The sequence below is a fragment of the Macrobrachium rosenbergii genome, chromosome 3 (assembly GCF_040412425.1).
Source record: "Macrobrachium rosenbergii isolate ZJJX-2024 chromosome 3, ASM4041242v1, whole genome shotgun sequence".
Lineage (NCBI taxonomy): Eukaryota > Metazoa > Arthropoda > Malacostraca > Decapoda > Palaemonidae > Macrobrachium > Macrobrachium rosenbergii.
This window is the reverse complement of record NC_089743.1, coordinates 80,581,383-80,602,170: the sequence shown is the minus strand read 5'-3', so window position 1 is coordinate 80,602,170 and position 20,788 is coordinate 80,581,383. Positions and strand designations below refer to the sequence as shown.

Below are 20,788 nucleotides of genomic sequence, written 5' to 3'. Positions count from 1 at the left end.
AACACTGTATTTATTCGGTACACTAATGAAACAAATTGACGAACAACAAAAGAATGAAAGCCCATTCTCCATACGTCTATAAATGGAAGCTTTTCCGAAACTTATTGTTTTATGACATACAGTACATTGAAAAGCTTTGATTCAAGATCAATAAATGAGGAATATTAGGTTTTCTTCACGCTATGTTCCAACAGATTCATACATAATTTATTTCATCAGTTTCTTTACTACCTGTCTTACCTGTGCAAAAGGAGACCAATGCACAAAATTACTAGAGCTTACAGAAACTTAAAGAATTTCTCTAGTAAATTCTTGTCACAGAGGTTTTTCAAAACAATTATTATTTGATTTAACCAGCCGACTGTTTGTCGCGATAAATTCTGCTTAAATGAGCAATGACAACTGGGGCTGCATGAAGTCAGATTATGATACCCGCAGAGGTGAAAAAATAAAGTCATGGATTTTAATCAAAGAAAGCAATGCAACTACAATGAAGAACAGGTACTACATATAATAATTTCTAAGTAATTGTTCTTCTATCAGTAATGAAGGACAATTATACTGTAGTCCCCATATTCCTTGATTCTCCTTTTGCTTCCAAATTTAAACTCAGTGTTGTATACAACATATTTTTTCAACGGGTGCACTCTTTACAGTCGAAATACCTCACATTAAGTTCTTGAGAAGGGTCTTGTCGATAGTGACGCCTTTATTAAAGTGATGATCAACAAACTTCAATTGGACAACGACTTTTAAATCAATATCAAATTCATGAACAAAAACTGTTCTCAAATTAAGGAAATAAAATCACTGTAATTTTAAACTAACCAATACTTTCACTTGCATTACCTTTCTCTTGCTGGAAAAAAAAAAAAACTACAATCTACTTACCAAGGAACAGGGTTTGTAAGGCAATGGATGTTCCGGAAAGAATTGAAGACAACAACGATGCGCTCATCGTCCTTATCATGGCCCAAGGAATTCTCTAGTCCTAGGTCTCTATCATACTCCTCGTAATTTTCATAGAATTTCTCTGGCAACAGGAGTTGATCTTCCCCGAAGAATCCATGCTTGTAAAGACGATTCTCTCTCTTCTCATAGTAACCTTTGTGCTGGCTTACAATTTGCAAATCTGAGAAGTTAAACGGGGTATATTATGTGGAACTGCTGAAATCTGCACAGGTCTTTCGGAGACATAATAAAGAAAAATATAATTAGGGTAACATACAACAAGTTGAACATGAAGTTCAGCTATATGAACCACATTACTCCATTCGTTTAGCCAACCGGTAAAACTGAAAAAATTTAAATAAGTTGATATGTAATAAAAAAAACTGCATTCTCTTGGAGCAAATGGGTTCTACGAGAAACCAATTTCTCTTTGTGCTTATTGTATGTGAAAGTGCCAAATCGTGTCAGTGTGTTTTATTATGCTGAAAATAGATATCAAAATTACTAAGCCATTACAAACGTGTTACAAAATAATGCAACGTCACCTTTTCAAAAGTCTTGTAACATCCAATATCCAACCTAGTGAAATACAAAATAAAAAAATTTTCAAATTAGAAAAATTATGAGAGTCGATTATTTTCCCAAAGGGATGCATCTCTCTGAAATGGATGAAGAACTAAGGTAGAACCTTTAAGCTTTGGGGGACTAGTGTGTGTGTGTGTATATATCTCTGAACTGGATGAGGAGCTAAGGTGGTATGGTCACCTTTAAGCTTTTGGGGGACTAACATGTGTGTTTTACAGTAACATTTAAAAACTACTATTCGTGAACACTTAGATCTAACTTCTTTATAGAGGGTACAGTTGAGACCAGAAAAATATGCCTATTTACTTAAACCTATGAAAACTGTCTTCTGGACACCTGAGGCAAAAACTTAAATTTCAGTGATACGAAAATATCCTCTCAAATGCAGAGCAAAATGCACTCCGCTTCTCAACGTGTCATTTAGATCTACATAGCCTTACCTACATTAGTTGTGGGATACTTCTTCACAACGTCTGAGGTAAACAATCTGGCTTCTGATAACGCTGCATTAACAATGCTCTCCTGTAGCACACTCGACGAAGATCTGACCTGTTCTTGACGCATGAGACGCCAGGACTCCTGCTGATCCAGTAACGTCGTCGAGACATTTAGGAGGGCAGTGACGTATCTCTACCGAAAAAGAACATTGTTCCTTTAAATAAGTCTTGAAGTGCATTACCAAAGTGGTGGATATTTGAATGATCAATTTTCAACTGTCATGGAAATTCTAAGAAATCTGCCTGCCAATGAAGTCGCATGCCTCACGAGGGTTTCACACAACTGCTTTGAATGTCGTTGCAGTTGGTGACTAAGCTTGAAGTTTCCATCTTGTATAATATTTCCTTATCCAGAATTATACTGTTATGTAATTCAGTTTTGGAACTACATCCCTGGAAGGAAATGGACGTTTTCAGATTGTCTGGAAATGTAGCTATTGTAGACTGTTGCAGAGTTTTTTCATTACCTATAAGTTCGTATTATGAAATCGTATCTGCTCACGAGTTTTGCAGAAATTCATGTTATGTTCTTGGCTAGAGTTCCACAAGCATTTTCCCCTCTTTTCTTACTGCAGCCAAACAATGACTGTTGTTTCGCCACCTTTTTTTTCCATGTAAACAGTAATTAACATATATGTAATACATGCATACAAACATTATATATATACATATATATATACTGTATTATAAATTGCAAGAAGTCGCTAAAAGCCAACCCTTTAGAATGTTAAAAGTGGGTTTGTCGCTGCATAGCCAACCCAAGTTGACCCAGATACCAACACATATATCTTATCAGTTATTTGATCTGTCCCTTCCCCTTACCTGGGACAGATGTTTGGATAGCACGGTCAAAAAAGGCAAGGATAAGAGGATGAGTGCCGCTCCCTTAAGCAGCTTAAATGAACTAAGCTGCTTAAAACAACCATTCTATGAGGCAGAGTGATCGCGCTGAATTGTCTTTCCACAGGACACCTGGGGAGATGCAGATGGTCAAGACACCTGGAAGATGACACATCTTGGTCAACGGTCACCATACAGGCCCGACATCGGGGCTCCTACCCTCGGCAGATGCCTTAAAAGGAGCCAGGACAGGGAGACCTTGGCAGTCGGCAGTCAGTAATGGGAGTTAGCAGTTAGCAGTTAGCCAGAGACACGCGGGTGATCGCTACGAACGCTGAGAGCCGCCCCATCCCCATGTCACCACCTGAAGCTCCTGACAGGAATCCAGCCCCCTTCGTCACCACGTGGACGGACTTCTCAAGCAAATTAGTGCAGGGTGCCACAAGTGCGACCGCCCGTCATCTTTATTCGCCAGAGACTCACTTAACCACCACCCCCCCACAGTAAAGTACAAGTGAAGGATTTTCAGTCACGACATTTTGCCCTTAAAAGTGTTTATTGAGTGCCAGTACGTCCCTGTATCCAATGTGCCATTTCCCAGTGCTATTCCAGGTGTTTGTGTCCCAGTGTTAAGTGCTCATTCATTCCTCGAGATCTTGGCACCAGCAGTGCAGCCTCGAGTCATTGTATGTTATATTTTCCTTTACTGGCGTGTAATGTTTGTCTCTCTCTTGCAGAGGGACCAATCTGCTGTGGACTCATCTTGGACTGTGCCTTGCCACCATTCAAGACTCCATTAGGAAGATCTTCAGGCTCTGCAAGCCTCCTAATAATTCATTTAACCATTTTTTTTTTTATTCTTTTCTTGTAAATATAATTACTTAATTTAACCAAAGTGTTTACGTAACATTCCCTCATGAGGCAGAGCCCTAAGCTCATGTGAATCATCCCATTTTTCTTTTCTTTTTATGATTTCCCTTCACGTAAAGTCAGATTTCCAAGGCCAAATAAATAAAGTTCCGTTGCCGGCCTGTAAAAGTATTCTACAAATCTAGAAATCCAGGGAAATATGTAAAAATATATATAAAGTGTGTGTGTGTGTGTGTGTGTGTGTGCAATTTCTATTGAAGTCAATGGCATTACTTGGACACTATCTTTTTCATTTACACTGAATAAGTCTACAGTATACTTCTTTTTCTCTTCAGGTAAGCTTCTCAAGAATAAAGAGTCGACGGACCGCCCCTCACCTATCAGCGGCATCTTCCATTTACTTCTTATCATGGTGAATTAAACGTAGATGATGTCGAAGGGTATCTTCTGATATGTCAAGGGGCGTGGCATCGGAATAACAGATTCTCCGTAAAATAAAATCGATGGTCTCGTCCACCGGCACATTTGAGGACAGACTTCCTACATCCAGCACGGGCCCTACCCCAAAGTGTGGCACAGTGTGAAAAGGAGTTGGAGACCTGTTGTGGACCTCCGGACCAATAGACAGATAAGGCATTTCATACGGGGCTTCTTTATGACCAGATGGACGGGAAGGAGTTAAATAAATCTGAATTACTCATGTTTATAAACTGGCTGTCGATGTTTAAAGTTTAAGTTTTCTTGTCATATAACGTAATTTATTCTGTGCCTTTAAGGGAATAGATGAACCCTTCCCTTAATTGCCTCCCTCGGATTTATCGTCCTGGTGCCTCATGGGTTGGCAATTTGTTGTGTTCGAACCCAGCTCTAGTAAGAGAGCCTAACATGAGTATTTTGTTTCGCTTGGATAAATCAATAAATCGCATTCTAGGGGTGAGAGTGCATGGCCTCCAGCCTCGCCCTCGTCCGTGTTTGAAGAGTAGCCAAAATCATATTCTATTTAACGCAGTTTTTGCAATCTGAAGAGCAATCTGGGGAGCTGAATATGGGAAAAATTGAGCGATGGAAGGAGACGAAAGTCCTAGAAAATTTAATTAAAGAAACTACTTCAACTAAACTAATGAAAATAAAATCCAGGCAGTTGCTCTCTGATGCCTCTCACCAGTAACAATGGGCTAGTTGCCTGGGAGGACTGAAGAAAGAAGACAGAAAACCCAGTCATACAACCAACCATAACAACAGATTGTCTCAACTTTTTCTGAATAAACGTGACAAATAATAAACATACTGACTAACCAACTTCTTGCATTTATAAAAGGGTATAACACGTATTCAAAGGAGATGGCTGAATTGGAAATATGGCACCTTCAGCATGATCAAGTTGTCATTATGCCTTAAAACATTTAAAAAATTCTTTAAATACAGCAATTAACCAGACTATTAACCGTTTTCAAGTTCAGAGGTATCTTTTGGAAGTGGACTGCAAGCAGGCTAAATCGATTTGTTATCATAAATACTAACCTCACTCAAATTCAGTGCATTTTTGCCCTCTTCTAAAATATCCAAGTCAGTGTGCTGTTCGTAGAGAGACTTCAGTTCTCTTACAATGCCCAGAATGTCACCAGGCAAAAGAAATTTATCTTTTATGGCAACAAATGCAGCTGTCAGATTATCTGCTGCCCTCCTTGGTTGCGTCTCATTGGAGGCCAGAAAGAAGTTTAGTTGAGTTCTGCAGTTACTGTTGATGAAACAAGAGTAAATTGTACTAAGTGGAAAACAAGTAGGTATCCAAAACAAGCGACTAGCATGACAAGAGAAAAAGTTTATTTGGATAACGGCTTGGATAAAATAATAAACGTACGTAAGGTGGTTTTGAATACACTAAACAGTAATTCAATATCTAAAATATATAAATAATCAAATTTAATAACCCATAAGAAAGAGAAATTTACAAACTTTTATCCTACCTAAAATCAGGCATCTCTGCCCACATGGAGTCCCATCCACACTTCCATCTCCCACCTGCTTCCAGTGATATGTTGCTTTTAGGGCAAGGTACATAAGCTAATGACCCTACAGGACTGACTGATAGGAAGAATGTCTGATTCAGAACTGTCCGGTTTTCTTCAGGGCACCGGGCTAGAAAGAAGATACAAAAATCATAAAAAGTCATAAACACAAACAAACACACACACACACACACACACACACATATATATATATATATATATATATATATATATATATATATATATATATATATATATATATATATATATATATATATATATATATATATATATATACAGTATATATTTGCTTTTAGGGCAAAGTTTTTTCTTGTACGCAAATTTCGTTGAATTCAATGGCTTTTTGGTTGCTGATCAATCTTTTATTAATTTCACAGTATTTTCTAAATCTTCTACATTCTTCAAGGTGTAACTGATGGAATAAAGAAACGAAGATTAACTCTTTGTTCCATTTACCGGGAACACAACACCACAGATGTTCCGTCACTTGTCGTGACCTCTTCAAAGTGTACTACGTTTTCTGTTGTTGTTTCAGATTTAGCTGGCCTTGTGCCAGCACGGGCTCTTGCTCCTAGAGCAGCCCGTAACAATACATTTTCTTTGCGTACTCGTCTCTTATGACATGGTGCGGACGGAATTGTAGCGTTCAAAAACATTAACAATAAATACATTCAAATACAATACAATCAAAATAAAGTACAAAGATGATTTTAACTCTATTTAAGTTGTACAAAAATAATGCATTAGAAGATGTTTTACAATAATCAACAATTTTTAGATAAACTATAATTTAGAAAGTACTGTGAAACTAATAAAAAAAGTTGATCAACAACCAAAAAACCCTTTAATTATATATATATATATTTACATATATATATATATATATATATATATATATATATATATATATATATATATATATATATATATATATATATATATATATATATATATATATATATATTATTTGTATCTACATTATATAATATATATTATATATATTCTAATATATTATATAAAATATATAATATATTACAATATATATAATATTTGTATTATAATATAGTACTGTCACTGTAGTGTGTATATTTGTGATTTCTAATGCTTTATATCAGTCCTTCAACAATGATTTGGAAATAAAGTCGAAACCGGTCAGGACCTACACCCCGTCTCTTATTTTTCACCTGTGGTAATATGATTATATATGTATATGTATTTATAATATATATATATATATATATATATATATATATATATTTTACATATAATCACATCACCACAGGGTAAAAATAAGAGACGGTGTAGGTCCTGAACGGTTTCGACTTTATTTCCAAACCACTGATGAAGGACTGATATATACCAATAGAAATCACAAATGTACTGTACATACTACAGAGACAGTACTGACGAATTTAAACTGCCGTGGATACCACGCGCTCCTTCCGATCTGCGTGTGTTCTCTTTCCCATCTTGGAATATGCCGTCAGAGATTTTGCAGACGCCCTCACTCAAGCCCATACAACCAAGGAACACCTGCGGTTTCTACGGGAATGTCGGGATGAACAAGTGATACCAAGATGAATGACGACTAAATCCTTGTTAAAATTAGATCATCCGTTCGGTGAAATCCAACGTGCTATATTTGGAAAACGTATCAACATTAAGATATTGGAAACTAAGAAGAAATTTGAAGATCTCTTGAGGCAAAGAAGACATTTTGAAGCCTCAATACCACCAGAGTGGAAGGATTCCCTACGTGAATATTGCTGTGTGAAGAAGGGGAGTAAAGCGTATCGGAATCTTAAACGTAAACACGACAATGCAATGAAATTGCTGATCGAAAGAATGCCCTTGGACCACCAACGCCAATCATGAATGTGCCTTACGCTATGGATTAAATTTTGCTTATCAACTGGCAGTATGAACAGCGTAGAAATTACCAAAGGACTCTGCAATCTGGAAAAATATAGTGGTCTTACTAGCGAAGAAGTGAACATAGTTAAGGAAGTGATCTATGGAAATATGTAAAAGTCAAATCACAAACGTCCCCAAAAGGTTTATGGTTGCCATCAATGAACTGAAAAAAGTTAAAAAATATACACATGATGAAAGACAACAAATCAGGTGCTGTCGTAATTTTAAATAGAAATGAATGTATAGAAAAAATGGATAGTCTTTTGGGTGATGATACCACATATAAAGAATTAAATAAAACCCCGTTAGACAATGTGAATAGTGACTTTAAAAGGAAAGTGAAAAGGCTATTAAAAGGACACGATATCCTTATAAAAAAAAGTTGTGTGACCTCTCCATCGCTACCGTACATTTATGGTACACTAAAAACCCACAAAACAAACTTTCCCGCCGGGCCAATTATCAGGTTTGTTGGTTCCGCATCTTCCAGTTTAAAGAAGTATCTAGTGGAAATTCTTAACCCAGGTACCATCTCTAATGCCAATATCAAGAATAATGTGGACCTGATAAATAAACTCAATAGCTTACAGATTAGTAGTGATTCCAGACTTGTGAGTTTTGATGTTGCATCACTATTCACAAAGGTGCCAATTGAGGATCAGTTGGAGTTTTTATCGGAATCATTAAAGAGCACACAGCTGGATATCCGATTTTCTAAGAACGCTCTAACTGAAGTGATTACATTCTGTGTGAATGTAAATTTTAATCTAATGGTAAATTTTCCTCACAAAATTTTGGTATGGCGATGGGAAAACCCTCTATCCCCAGTGTTAAGTAATTTGTATATGGAAGTTGCTGAAAAGAAAATATTAGGCATCATAATTCTACGCAATGTAGTATGGTTCAGGTATGTTGACAACATAATTTGTGTATGGCCAAGGAACGAAGATTTTTTTTTTTTTTGCTACGATAAACCAATTAGTACCATCAATTAAATTCACTAACGAAATGGAAAAAGATGGGTGCTTACCCTTTTTGGATTGCCTTATACGTAGAAATAGTAATGAGTTTAAATACAGTGTTGACAGAACACCTACTAATATTTCTTATATTTCTTCCTCTGTGCAATTTTATTCCAGTCAAAGCAATAAGGTTAAGAAATCAGCGTTCACATCTATGTTTTTAAGAGCATTACGTATATGTGGCCCTTCGTATATTGATGACGGAACAGATAAGATTAGGAATACAGGAAAGAAATTTAAATATCCTGATAGTGCAAAAAAGACTGTATCAAAACCAAAAAAAACCTTACAACATAAAAAATTGCTTGTACTACCTGATAATAATGTGAAAGATACCCCCATCTTAAGAATTTTGGTATTAATGTTGCATTTAAGAACAATAAAACAATGAAACATGTACATATGAAGAACTCTCCCGACAATACTAAAGGGTGTGTATATGAAATTCAATGTAAGTCTTGTGACAACTTTTATATTGGTCAAACAGGTAAAGCACAGTATAAAAAATGTGTGAGATATGCAAAGATGAACAGTGGTATTTTTGAACAATCATACTATCGACTGGGAAGGAGCAAAAAAGATAGCGTATTCTAATAATGCACTGGAAAGGAATATCTTTGAATCTAGCTTTATAAAAGAAAGTTATGGCCGTAATATGAATATCAGTCAAGGCGTGTATAAACTTGATCCTGTCATATCAAAAGAAATTTGCAAAATGTTTCTGTTTTAAGGGAGGCAGTAAAGATATATTGAAAAAGGATTTGTAGTCTCCTCCGGTCAGTACGTTTATCGGTATTATCCCTTGAGAGTATACAGTATTGTAATTTCTATCCAAGTGAGGTTTGAAGACACTCCTTGACACCTGTCAGTGGGGGATCAGTAGTCTCAAACGGTTGTGTATGTTCATCAGTACTGTCTCAGTAGTATATAATTTACATTTGTGATTTATATCATCATGTATCAGTACTTAGTCAATGGCTTGGAAATAATGTCGAAACCAGTCAGGACCTGCACCCCATCTCTTATTTTTCATATTTGGTACTCTGTGATATATATATCTATATATATATATATATATATATATATATATATATATATATATATATAATATACATATATATATATATATATATATATATATATATATATATATATATATATATATACATATATACACACACACACATATATATATATATATATATATATATATATATATATATATAAATTTACAAAAGGATTCAAAACAGACAAGAAGTACACTGATTATTAGTGGTAAACAGTGAATAAATCCAAATTTTATTGATCCAAAATGGGCAAAATGTAAAATACACAATACTTTAAAACAACACACTGTTACTTACTTGAATTTAAGAAGGAACAAGCTTCTTCAGTTTCATCAGCACCGCCATTACATTCACTTCTGTCATCACAGAGATACGCACAACCTTTCCCTACTGGACACCGGTACATGCCATCACCGCATTCCATCCACTGAGCTGAGTGAAATGAAAAAGAAATCTGTACTTTTTAAGGCATCAATCAACAATAAAACTTGTGGTAAATTGGCATTTGCCATAATGACCTGTTTGGATGTTTATCTGCATTCTGTTGTTAGTAATGGTTGTTTTCTCTGTCCGTGTTGTATTTGTTTACTTTTGACAATCTCAGCGTATCTTACTCTGTTGACTGTTGTAACTCTCTGTGGCGGGATCTTAGCTGAATAAAGCCTTGAAGATGCATTGAGGTTTTCATTACAATTTATCAGTAACATATCATAAGCACTTAAATTCTCTGACTAGTAAGGAAATGACTATCTATACACTCAAGCACACAATTCACAGATACACTCCAGGAAAAAGACAGGAAGAAGTTCAGTGCCAAGCGCTTTCACGTGTTTATTCAAGCATCTTCGGGGCACAGTGAGGCACAGTTGAAAAGAAGGTTGCAAGGTAAACAAAAAAAAAACAAGAATACCAGGCGGTTAATTGTCAAAGGGTAATAAACAAAGAGATAATCCAGTGCCTGTAGATGATTTACTTCCAGTTTTGGAGGAAGAATTAGAAAGTTATGATATTCCTTTAACTGTAGTAAACCTCACGAATCTTATACGGTTATGTATCAAAGATAGTAAATTTTGTTTTAATGGGGAATATTTTGTATCTGGCCAGTTCACGAAAGTCTCTAGGAATTTCTGATTGAGCTACATAATTTAGTCCCTCCTATAAAATTTACTGTAGGGGAAGAAAGAAATTGTAATTTGAATTTTCTTGATGTAACCGTCCATAGACATGAGAGAAATTTCACCTTTTCAGTCTTTCGAAAATCAACTGACATTGACTCTTTTGTTCATTATTATTCCAATCATAATCAAAATGTTAAATTCTCTGTTTTTTCTGGGATGTTCTTTAGGGCTCTGTGCGTTTGTAGCCCGCAGTTCATTGATGCTAAGATTAAAACTACTGTATTTACGACACTGCTTTGAAACTTAAATGCCCAAGGACTTTTGTAGATGTAGCATAGAAAAGAGCCAGGAAAACCTTTTATTTAACTAATTACAAACTTGAATTTAGTAAGTATAATATTCTCAAATTACCGTATGATGAAATGTTCTTAGAAATTCCTAGAATTTAAAGCTTTTCAACATAAATTGCAGTAATTTTAATGTTAAAGGTTAGTAATAAAAAATTCTGCTAAAGATGTTTCTGGCTGCATACGTGAATTCCTTGTAAAAAGTGTGATAAAATATATTACGGAAAAACTGGAAAATCATTTTCACAACGAATCAAACAACACCAATATTCTGTGAGAATTAGCCAAACATGGAGTGCATTATTCGTACAAATGAGAGATTCACATCATCTTATTAACTGGAGTGAAGCAAGATCCGTGTAACGACATAGTTAAAAGGAATATCATTGTAACACCCATGTTAGAATTATCGTTTTTGTTAACTGTATTAAGAAAATGCTAGTGGGAACTATCATTCATCAGCCAACCTTTTGGCGGCCGAAAGGCGTCTTGTTTATATACATCCCTGGCCAGCGCCATGTGTTTTGGGTTCAGCTCGAATGTGATAATTTATACGAGTAATCCATGGAATTACCCCTTAGGAAGTTCCAAGAATGCAAGTGAATAGTCGTAAGTTAACATACTTTCCATCGGGTCCCCTAGCTTGTTGGATGAAGTTCTGTGGTTAATTACAGGTTAATTGCAATCGTGCGACAGAAACTGAAGGTAAATCCATAGTTAGCAACCAAAAAACTGTAGAAAAAGTTAAGTTAGACGGAAATCGCCGCCGTAGAGCTACTGCTTAGATCTACCCATTATTTTGTCTCAACGTATTAATAGCTATGCCTATGAACTTTTAAAATTATACACATGCTGAATGTAGGCTATGCATGTAATATTCACAAGAAATATTCCATATAAATCTTAATACCTAGGATATACCAGAGAATTATTTTGTTTATACCTGTGAATATTATGTCCATACCTGGTAGCACATTTAAATTTCCTGTAAAGTTTAATATACTAGTTGATGATTTAGGCCTAGAACTAATTATTAATTCGTTCATTTTATACTGCCTATTGTTATTTTTGTTGATATTGTTAATTGTCTGCCCATTTTGATAATTTCATGTATACTACCTCTATTTCATAACATACGTATTAAGTGACTATTGATATGTGTTTATTCAGTGATTGTTATTCTAAATGTAATTTTTGCATTTTTGTTTTGCATTTTTCAGTCAAAACCGTCGAGGTTATTATGCCTAATTGATATTTTAAACCTATGAACATAATTCCTCTTACACTTTGGGTGTAACAATCCTTGTCTCTTGTTTTATCAAGTCAAATAATGGAAGTGTTCCAAATTTAAGTCTTGGTTTGTTTAAATTCGATGCCTTCATAATTAAAAAAGTTGTTGAGAAATATAAGCAACAATATTAGTAATCAGTTTTATGCGTTTCTGGATTCTGTATGGCTAAACTTCTGTATCTCCTACTGTTAAGTCTATGGTTTTAGTTTGTGACCGCATGATCTCAGATTATCCTGGATTATCTCTTTGTTTATTACCTTCTGACAGTTAACCATCTTTTATTCTTGTTCTTTTTGTTTACCCTGTAACCTTCTTTTCAACTGTGTCTCATTGTGCCCCGAAGATGCATGAATAAACTCGTGAAAGCCCTTGGTACTGAACTTCTGCCTGTCATTTTCCTGTGGTATTCGCTTATACACTTACGTCAAGTGCCTCCACTGTGAATTTTTAAATATATATATATATATATATATATATATATATATATATATATATATATATATATATATATATATATAATATATATATATATATATATATATATATATAATTGTAATAAATTCACGTTAAAAAATGTAAAAGTTCGTGAAAAGTGCACAACACTTAAAACTTTAACATCAAGCTTTACCTTTCTAACATACAAGGCATTCTACAAATGTTTTAATTCTAATCCAAGCGAGATCAAGCCGCTATATGAATCACGCATTCACATAGCAAAAAGTTTCATATTCACGAAAGGCCAAGCTATTGTCGTTAAACAAACTCCAAAGATACTTACATGATAAAATAGAAGAACAACTTTCTGAATTTTCATCAGAGTCCAACCAACATTCTTGGACACCATCACAAAACCGAGCACAACCTTCGCCAAGTGGACACTGGGACATGCCTTCGTCGCATGGCATCAAATCATCTGAATGAAATGGTTGATAGCTTTATTTTTATATATTATCCATCCGTAAAATTATCTATGAGTCATACTTGACAAGCAACCAAATATTAACTAACGAAAAATACATCGGTATATGATATAAACACAGATCTGGTATTGATTTATTGTCATGGCAAGTTTACAAAATCTCAAGCGTAAAGCTGCGATGTGTTTGCAGTTAACGGGACTTTCACAGCAAATGAAAAAAAAAAATAGGAATAAGGATTTTACAGGAAAATTTAAAACAATTTTTACAACAATGATACCGTGATTGGTATTATTTGCAATAAAAAATCATGACTGCCGTTGTTGTTTTAGATTTAGCTGGCCTTGTGCCAGCACGGGCTCTTGCTCATCGAGCAGCCCGTAACAAAGGGATCACAGTGTAAAAAAAAAAATTATTATACGAGTCCAGACCTTCCAAATTTCACCCATACAAGGAGACGCTTTGATGATACTATCATTGTCTTTATGTCAATTTTCAGTTGTAAAGGATTTTCCAGTCAAATATGCACTTCAGGATATACATGCACAAGGTAAGAGGTTTTGACATTATCCTGGTGCATCTTGAAAAAAGGGAACCGGGTGAGAAATTATATTTAGTAAATAAGAATTAGTTTATTGTAAATTTTCTGCTTCCTCTCTGGTTTACACCTACGTTATAACTTCCATTATGTGATATTATGCTCCTAAGTAAGTACTGCATAAGTGCAATGAGCATTAACTCAAGTACAAAATAACAAATGAATGGACAACTTTGTGAAGGATAATAAACGAAAAAAAAATAACCCTGCACACAATACTTTTTATAAGGGAAACAGAAAAGATTCTGAAAGTATACAACAGCAATTAAAAAATTCCATTAATCATAGAAAAGGAATCCAGTGAATATGAATAACAGCAGGGACAATGAAATGCTTAAAAAAAGGAAAAGAAAATCTAATGGGTATACAAAAGAAGGCTAGATAGTCATAAGACCTTAAAAAAAAAAGTGAATAAAAAACAGATATTAAGTGGGTCACAGTTTTAAGGTAATAAGTAACAGTAACATTATGAAGAAGCAACAACAGTTAGCCTACATGGATGGAACATTTAAAGATGTAGTATGCGTCACACAAACTAAATAAGGCGTTGGAAGAATACACAAGAGCTATTTAGAAATACTGAGCAATACTAATGTAGTAATAACTGGATAAAACGTGGAAAAATCAACGGGTCTCGAGGCAATATTAAATCGATGAACAATACAAAATTTGGGGAATAATTAATGAAGATAATGATGGAAAAATAAGAATTAAGTTAGGGTAGGGCCATTCTTTTCAAAATGACTAAGTGAAGGCCTCTAGCACTTTCATTTCATTTACATTTTTGCTCTCTCTCTCTCTCTCTCTCTCTCTCTCTCTCTCTCTCTCTCTCTCTCTCTCTCTCTCTCTTTCTCTCTCTCTTGTGTTATTGCACAAAATCAAAAAGGTTAGATAAAAATCCAGAAGATAAGCCAGTTTCGTGATGTCTTTTGTTTTTATTTTATGTGTCACATGTAAAAAGAAAATGGGATACTGAAGAAGAGAAAGGCCACTTACCTGGAACATCGCATTCTGACTCATCAACCGCTCCCGGACAGTCTGGCGAACCATCGCAGGGAAATATGCATCTTTTTGCAGTAGGAGCACAGAGAAGTGGCCCATATTCACACTCAGGGGAGAGATCTGATTCTAAAAAAAATAGGAAAGAAAAACATTTCAACGAGAACGTTTGAGAGAAGCAATGGTTATCTGTAGCAAGATATAGCCACGAAAATGAATAAATTTGTCAACATTCAATATTTGTATACTTTTCCGCAGATCTATGCAAAAGTAATTCAGACAATTCCAACACCTCTCTCTCTCTCTCTCTCTCTCTCTCTCTCTCTCTCTCTCTCTCTCTCTCTCCTGACATAAAAGTTCTATAGCTGCCACGCCGTCTGTAAAAGCCTGATTTTTGGGCAGGGGGAGAGGGGTCTTTTTGTCCCACTCTAAATCATCCTTTTCATGATCCTACTACAGTTGACTATATCCCTCAGCCTCTTACCAACTCTATGAAATCTCTTATTTCAGTAAGTTAAATCTGTATGTCAATCAATTCTTGACATGGGAAAAATCTATGAACCTAACAACGTTCCTCTAACTTTCTCAAGGAGTTTACAGGTGTAGCCTACTTCTCTCATAACATGCCGTCCTTTTGCCCTCATCCAAAATAATTATATTCTTCCTTTGCCTTGGAAGCTCAGTGACTCTACTGCAGCTTGTTCCTAAATCTAGACCTATTTATTCCCATGCTTCTCATAAAGCACTCAAACTGAGTTTTGACAGTCTGGAAATGATTCACGAGTGAATCGAAATGTCACATAAATGAAGAATGCCTTCAATGCTACACATTTAAGTTCATTTCCATGTTAAAATTTCCTAAAGGCGCCATTACATATACTATGGTAATAATAACAATAATAGTGATAATATAGGCGTTGAAAAATTCTTGCGTAGCTGTTCAATACATCGTGTGTGACAGCATACTTGTAAAGCCCCCACTCAACGCGTTCTCTGTGGAGAACATCCCGTTTTCTGCGGTACCTTTTCGCGACCTAAGGTCGAGCGGAATATATATTTATCATCACAATTAAAAACCATGCATATGTTATCTTTCCAACCAATCATTTATTATGTACAAGTAACAACTTATTTATTTCATATGTCAGACATTTTTTATCACTATGTTCTCTGTATGAACCTGTCCTGTTTTTTAAGGAACTAGTTTGACCTCAGGTCACCTGTAAATCTTTGTACCAGCGGTCTCTGCACACTACGCAGACGTCCGCATCCCGCTTTATAAGCAGCTATTTTTTATCAATAAATCAGCAGTACTTGTCTCCCTGCTCATTATTTCGCACCTCTCTCACATATTAACTAAACATTCTGTTAAGAGAAAGATAGTGTAAGTGTTGTACTTCTTGGAGCCAACTGACTGGTTTCTTTTGATGATGGGATGATAGTGAGAATAAATTCCACCCCTTTCATAGTATCCATAGCAAACTTCAATATATTATACATAATACTTCAAGTAGTCAGAGGTATTGTTTGTCTGGGACAGCATCCAAATTCTCAGCAACACTGATAACTGTTTAATGGTCAAGTACTGAGATGAGTTCACGGGAACTGAGATTGTGTATGGCACCTTCAAGAGTCATGTTGTCATCATCCCAATGTATGACCAAGGGCATACTTTGTATGATGTGTTTCGTATGTCTGAATGGGGTACTAGATTAATCCCCGGAAGCAACTTAGTCATTCTCCTGTTTTCTTAACATATGGCATGGGAGATTTTATTTTTTAGTAGTAAAAAGTGTAAGGCTCCCTTCAGTACCCTACAAAGGATGACCTCATCTATCTTGCGCTTGTGATATACGGTTTCTCCGTAGAATACCATCAAGTTTACTATAATATGTTCAGTCTTGGTTCTCTGCCTTGCATGCAGCCTACCTCAGTAAAACTGAATATGGATTTTCCAAACCCAGGAATCTTTACTACTGCTTACTCGAGAGCAGGTCTGCCATCCCCATATTCCGCTGTATGGTCTTGTATTCTTTTGTGTTAGTGGGAACACTGAATAGCTAGCCTCTATTCTGTACTCAAGGATGCCGATTAGCAGAGAATGTAGAGTACCAAAAACTAGAGCTCAGCATGATCTAATGCCACGTGTTGTCTTTTGATTATCTACTTCCCAAATGCAACAACTAGAGATCCAAGAATGGGATTAGGTTTCTCAAGATTTCCTTCCATTGTCTATCTGGCATGTTTCTCAAGATTTCCTTCCTTGGTCTATCTAGCTCGTTTCTTAAGATTCCTTCCATTGTCTCTGTGGCATGTTTCTCAAGATTTCCTTCCTTTGTCTATCTGGCATGTTTCTCAAGATTTCCTTCCATTGTCTATCTAGCTCGTTTCTCAAGATTCCTTCCATTGTCTCTGTGGCATGTTTCTAAAGATTTCCTTCCTTTGTCTATCTGGTATGTTTCTCAAGATTTCCTTCCATTGTCTATCTAGCTCATTTCTTCTCAAGATTTCTTCCATTGTCTGGGCATGTTTCTCAAGATTTCCTTCCATTGTCTCTCATGTATGTTTCTCAAGATTTCCTTCCACTGTCTCTGTGGCATGTTTCTCTCAAGATTTCCTTCCATTGTCTATCTAGCTCATTTCTTCCTTTGTCTATCTGGTATGTTTCTCAAGATTTCCTTCCATTGTCTCTGTGGCATGTTTCTCAAGATTTCCTTCCACTGTCTCTGTGGCATGTTTCTCAAGATTTCCTTCCATTGTCTATCTAGCTCGTTTCTTAAGATTCCTTCCATTGTCTCTCTGGTATGTTTCTCAAGATTTCCTTCCTTTGTCTATCTGGCGTGTTTCTCAAGATTTCCTTCCATTGTCTATCTGGCATGTTTCTCAAGATTTCCTTCCATTGTCTATCTAGCTCGTTTCTCAAGATTCCTTCCATTGTCTCTGTGGCATGTTTCTCAAGATTTCCTTCCATTGTCTATCTGGCATGTTTCTCAAGATTTCCTTCCATTGTCTATCTAGCTGTTTCTTAAGATTTCCTTCCATTGTCTCTGTGGCATGTTTCTCAAAATTTTTCCTTCCTTTGTCTATCTGGCATGTTTCTCAAGATTTCCTTCCATTGTCTATCTAGCTCGTTTCTTAAGATTCCTTCCATTGTCTCTCTAGCTGTTTCTCAAGATTTGTCTTCCATTGTCTCTGTAGCTCGTTTCTCAAGATTTTCCTTCCATTGTCTCTCTGGCATGTTTCTCAAGATTTCCTTCCATTGTCTATCTAGCTCGTTTCTTAAGATTCCTACCATTGTCTCTCTGGCATGTTTCTCAAGATTTCCTTCCTTTGTCTATCTAGCTCGTTTCTCAAGATTCCTTCCATTGTCTCTGTGGCATGTTTCTCAAGATTTCCTTCCATTGTCTATCTAGCTCGTTTCTTAAGATTCCTTCCATTGTCTCTCTGGCATGTTTCTCAAGATTTCCTTCCATTGTCTATCTAGCTCGTTTCTTAAGATTCCTTAAATTGTCTATCTGGCATGTTTCTCAAGATTTCCTTCCATTGTCTATCTAGCTCGTTTCTCAAGATTCCTTCCATTGTCTCTGTGGCATGTTTCTCAAGATTTCCTTCCTTTGCCTATCTAGCTCGTTTCTCAAGATTCCTTCCATTGTCTCTGTGGCATGTTTCTCAAAATTTTCCTTCCTTTGTCTATCTGGCATGTTTCTCAAGATTTCCTTCCATTGTCTATCTAGCTCGTTTCTTAAGATTCCTTCTATTGTCTCTCTGGCATGTTTCTCAAGATTTCCTTCCTTTGCCTATGTAGCTCGTTTCTCAAGATTCCTTCCATTGTCTCTGTGGCATGTTTCTCAAGATTTCCTTCCATTGTCTATCTTTCTCAGCCTCGTTTCTTAAGATTCCTTCCATTGTCTCTGTGGCATGTTTCTCAAGATTTCCTTCCATTGTCTATCTAGCTCGTTTCTCAAGATTCCTTCCATTGTCTCTGTGGCATGTTTCTCAAAATTTTCCTTCCTTTGTCTATCTGGCATGTTTCTCAAGATTTCCTTCCATTGTCTATCTAGCTCGTTTCTTAAGATTCCTTCCATTGTCTTTGTGGCATGTTTCTCAAGATTTCCTTCCATTGTCTATCTAGCTCGTTTCTTAAGATTCCTTCCATTGTCTTTGTGGCATGTTTCTCAAGATTTCCTTCCATTGTCTATCTAGCTCGTTTCTTAAGATTCCTTCCATTGTCTCTGTGGCATGTTTCTCAAGATTTCCTTCCATTGTCTATCTAGCTCGTTTCTCAAGATTTCCTTCCTCTGTCTATCTGGCATGTTTCTCAAGATTTTCTTCCATTGTCTATCTAGCTCGTTTCTTAAGATTCCTTCCATTGTCTCTATGGCAAGTTTCTCAAGATTTCCTTCCTTTGTCTATCTGGCTCGTTTCTTAAGATTCCTTCCATTGTCTCTCTGGCATGTTTCTCAAGATTTCCTTCCATTGTCTATCTGGCATGTTTCTCAAGATCTCCTACCTTTGTTTATCTGGCATGTTTCTCAAGATTTCCTTCCATTGTCTATCTAGCTCATTTCTTAAGATTCCTTCCATTGTCTCTGTGGCATGTTTCTCATGATTTCCTTCCATTGTCTATCTAGCTCGTTTCTTAAGATTCCTTCCATTGTCTCTGTGGCATGTTTCTCAAGATTTCCTTCCATTGTCTATCTAGCTCATTTCTTAAGATTCCTTCCATTGTCTCTGTGGCATGTTTCTCAAGATTTCCTTCCATTGTCTATCTAGCTCGTTTCTTAAGATTCCTTCCATTGTCTTTGTGGCATGTTTCTCAAGATTTCCTTTCTTAAGATTCCTTCCATTGTCTTTGTGGCATGTTTCTCAAGATTTCCTTCCTTTGTCTATCTGGCATGTTTCTCTAGATTTCCTTCCATTGTCTATCTAGCTTGTTTCTCTAGATTCCTTCCATTGTCTCTGTATCATGTTTCTCAAGATTTCCTTCCTTTGTCTATCTAGCTCGTTTCTTAAGATTCCTTCCATTGTCTCTGTGGCATGTTTCTCAAGATTTCCTTCCATTGTCTATCTAGCTCGTTTCTTAAGATTCCTTCCATTGTCTCTGTGGCATGTTTCTCAAGATTTCCTTCCATTGTCTATCTAGCTCGTTTCTTAAGATTCCTTCCATTGTCTCTGTGGCATGTTTCTCAAGATTTCCTTCCATTGTCTATCTAGCTCGTTTCTTAAGATTCCTTCCATTGTCTCTGTGGCATGTTTCTCAAGATTTCCTTCCATTGTCTATCTGGCATGTTTCTCAAGATTTCCTTCCTTTGTCTATCTAGTTCGTTTCTTAAGATTCCTTCCATTGTCTCTGTGGCATGTTTCTCAAGATTTCCTTCCATTGTCTATCTGACATGTTTCTCAAGATTTCCTACCTTTGTCTATCTGGCATGTTTCTCAAGATTTCCTTCCATTGTCTATCTAGCTCGTTTCTTAAGATTCCTTCCATTGTCTCTGTGGCATGTTTCTCAAGATTTCCTTCCATTGTCTATCTAGCTCGTTTCTTAAGATTCCTTCCATTGTCTCTGTGGCATGTTTCTCAAGATTTCCTTCCATTGTCTATCTAGCTCGTTTCTTAAGATTCCTTCCATTGTCTTTGTGGCATGTTTCTCAAGATTTCCTTCCTTTGTCTATCTGGCATGTTTCTCAAGATTTCCTTCCATTGTCTATCTAGCTCGTTTCTTAAGATTCCTTCCATTGTCT

General features: G+C 36.0%; 1 protein-coding gene across 3 annotated transcripts in view; it reads right to left on the bottom strand.

Annotated features, from left to right (window-relative positions):
- LOC136826121 (adhesion G protein-coupled receptor E3-like) overlaps positions 1-20,788 on the bottom strand; it is an 86,904-nt gene that overhangs the window by 38,120 nt on the left and 27,996 nt on the right. For all 3 annotated transcript variants that reach the window (XR_010849517.1, XM_067083123.1, XM_067083111.1), the window contains exons 5-11: positions 15,044-15,175; positions 13,311-13,445; positions 10,074-10,208; positions 5,711-5,882; positions 5,265-5,481; positions 1,977-2,166; positions 892-1,132 (exon numbers count right to left, since the gene is read on the bottom strand). Coding sequence is in view for 2 of the 3 variants with exons in the window: in XM_067083123.1 (XP_066939224.1) it covers positions 892-1,132; positions 1,977-2,166; positions 5,265-5,481; positions 5,711-5,882; positions 10,074-10,208; positions 13,311-13,445; positions 15,044-15,175 (1,222 nt within the window). In the remaining variant the exon portion in view is untranslated. The remainder of the gene's footprint in view (positions 1-891; positions 1,133-1,976; positions 2,167-5,264; positions 5,482-5,710; positions 5,883-10,073; positions 10,209-13,310; positions 13,446-15,043; positions 15,176-20,788) is intronic.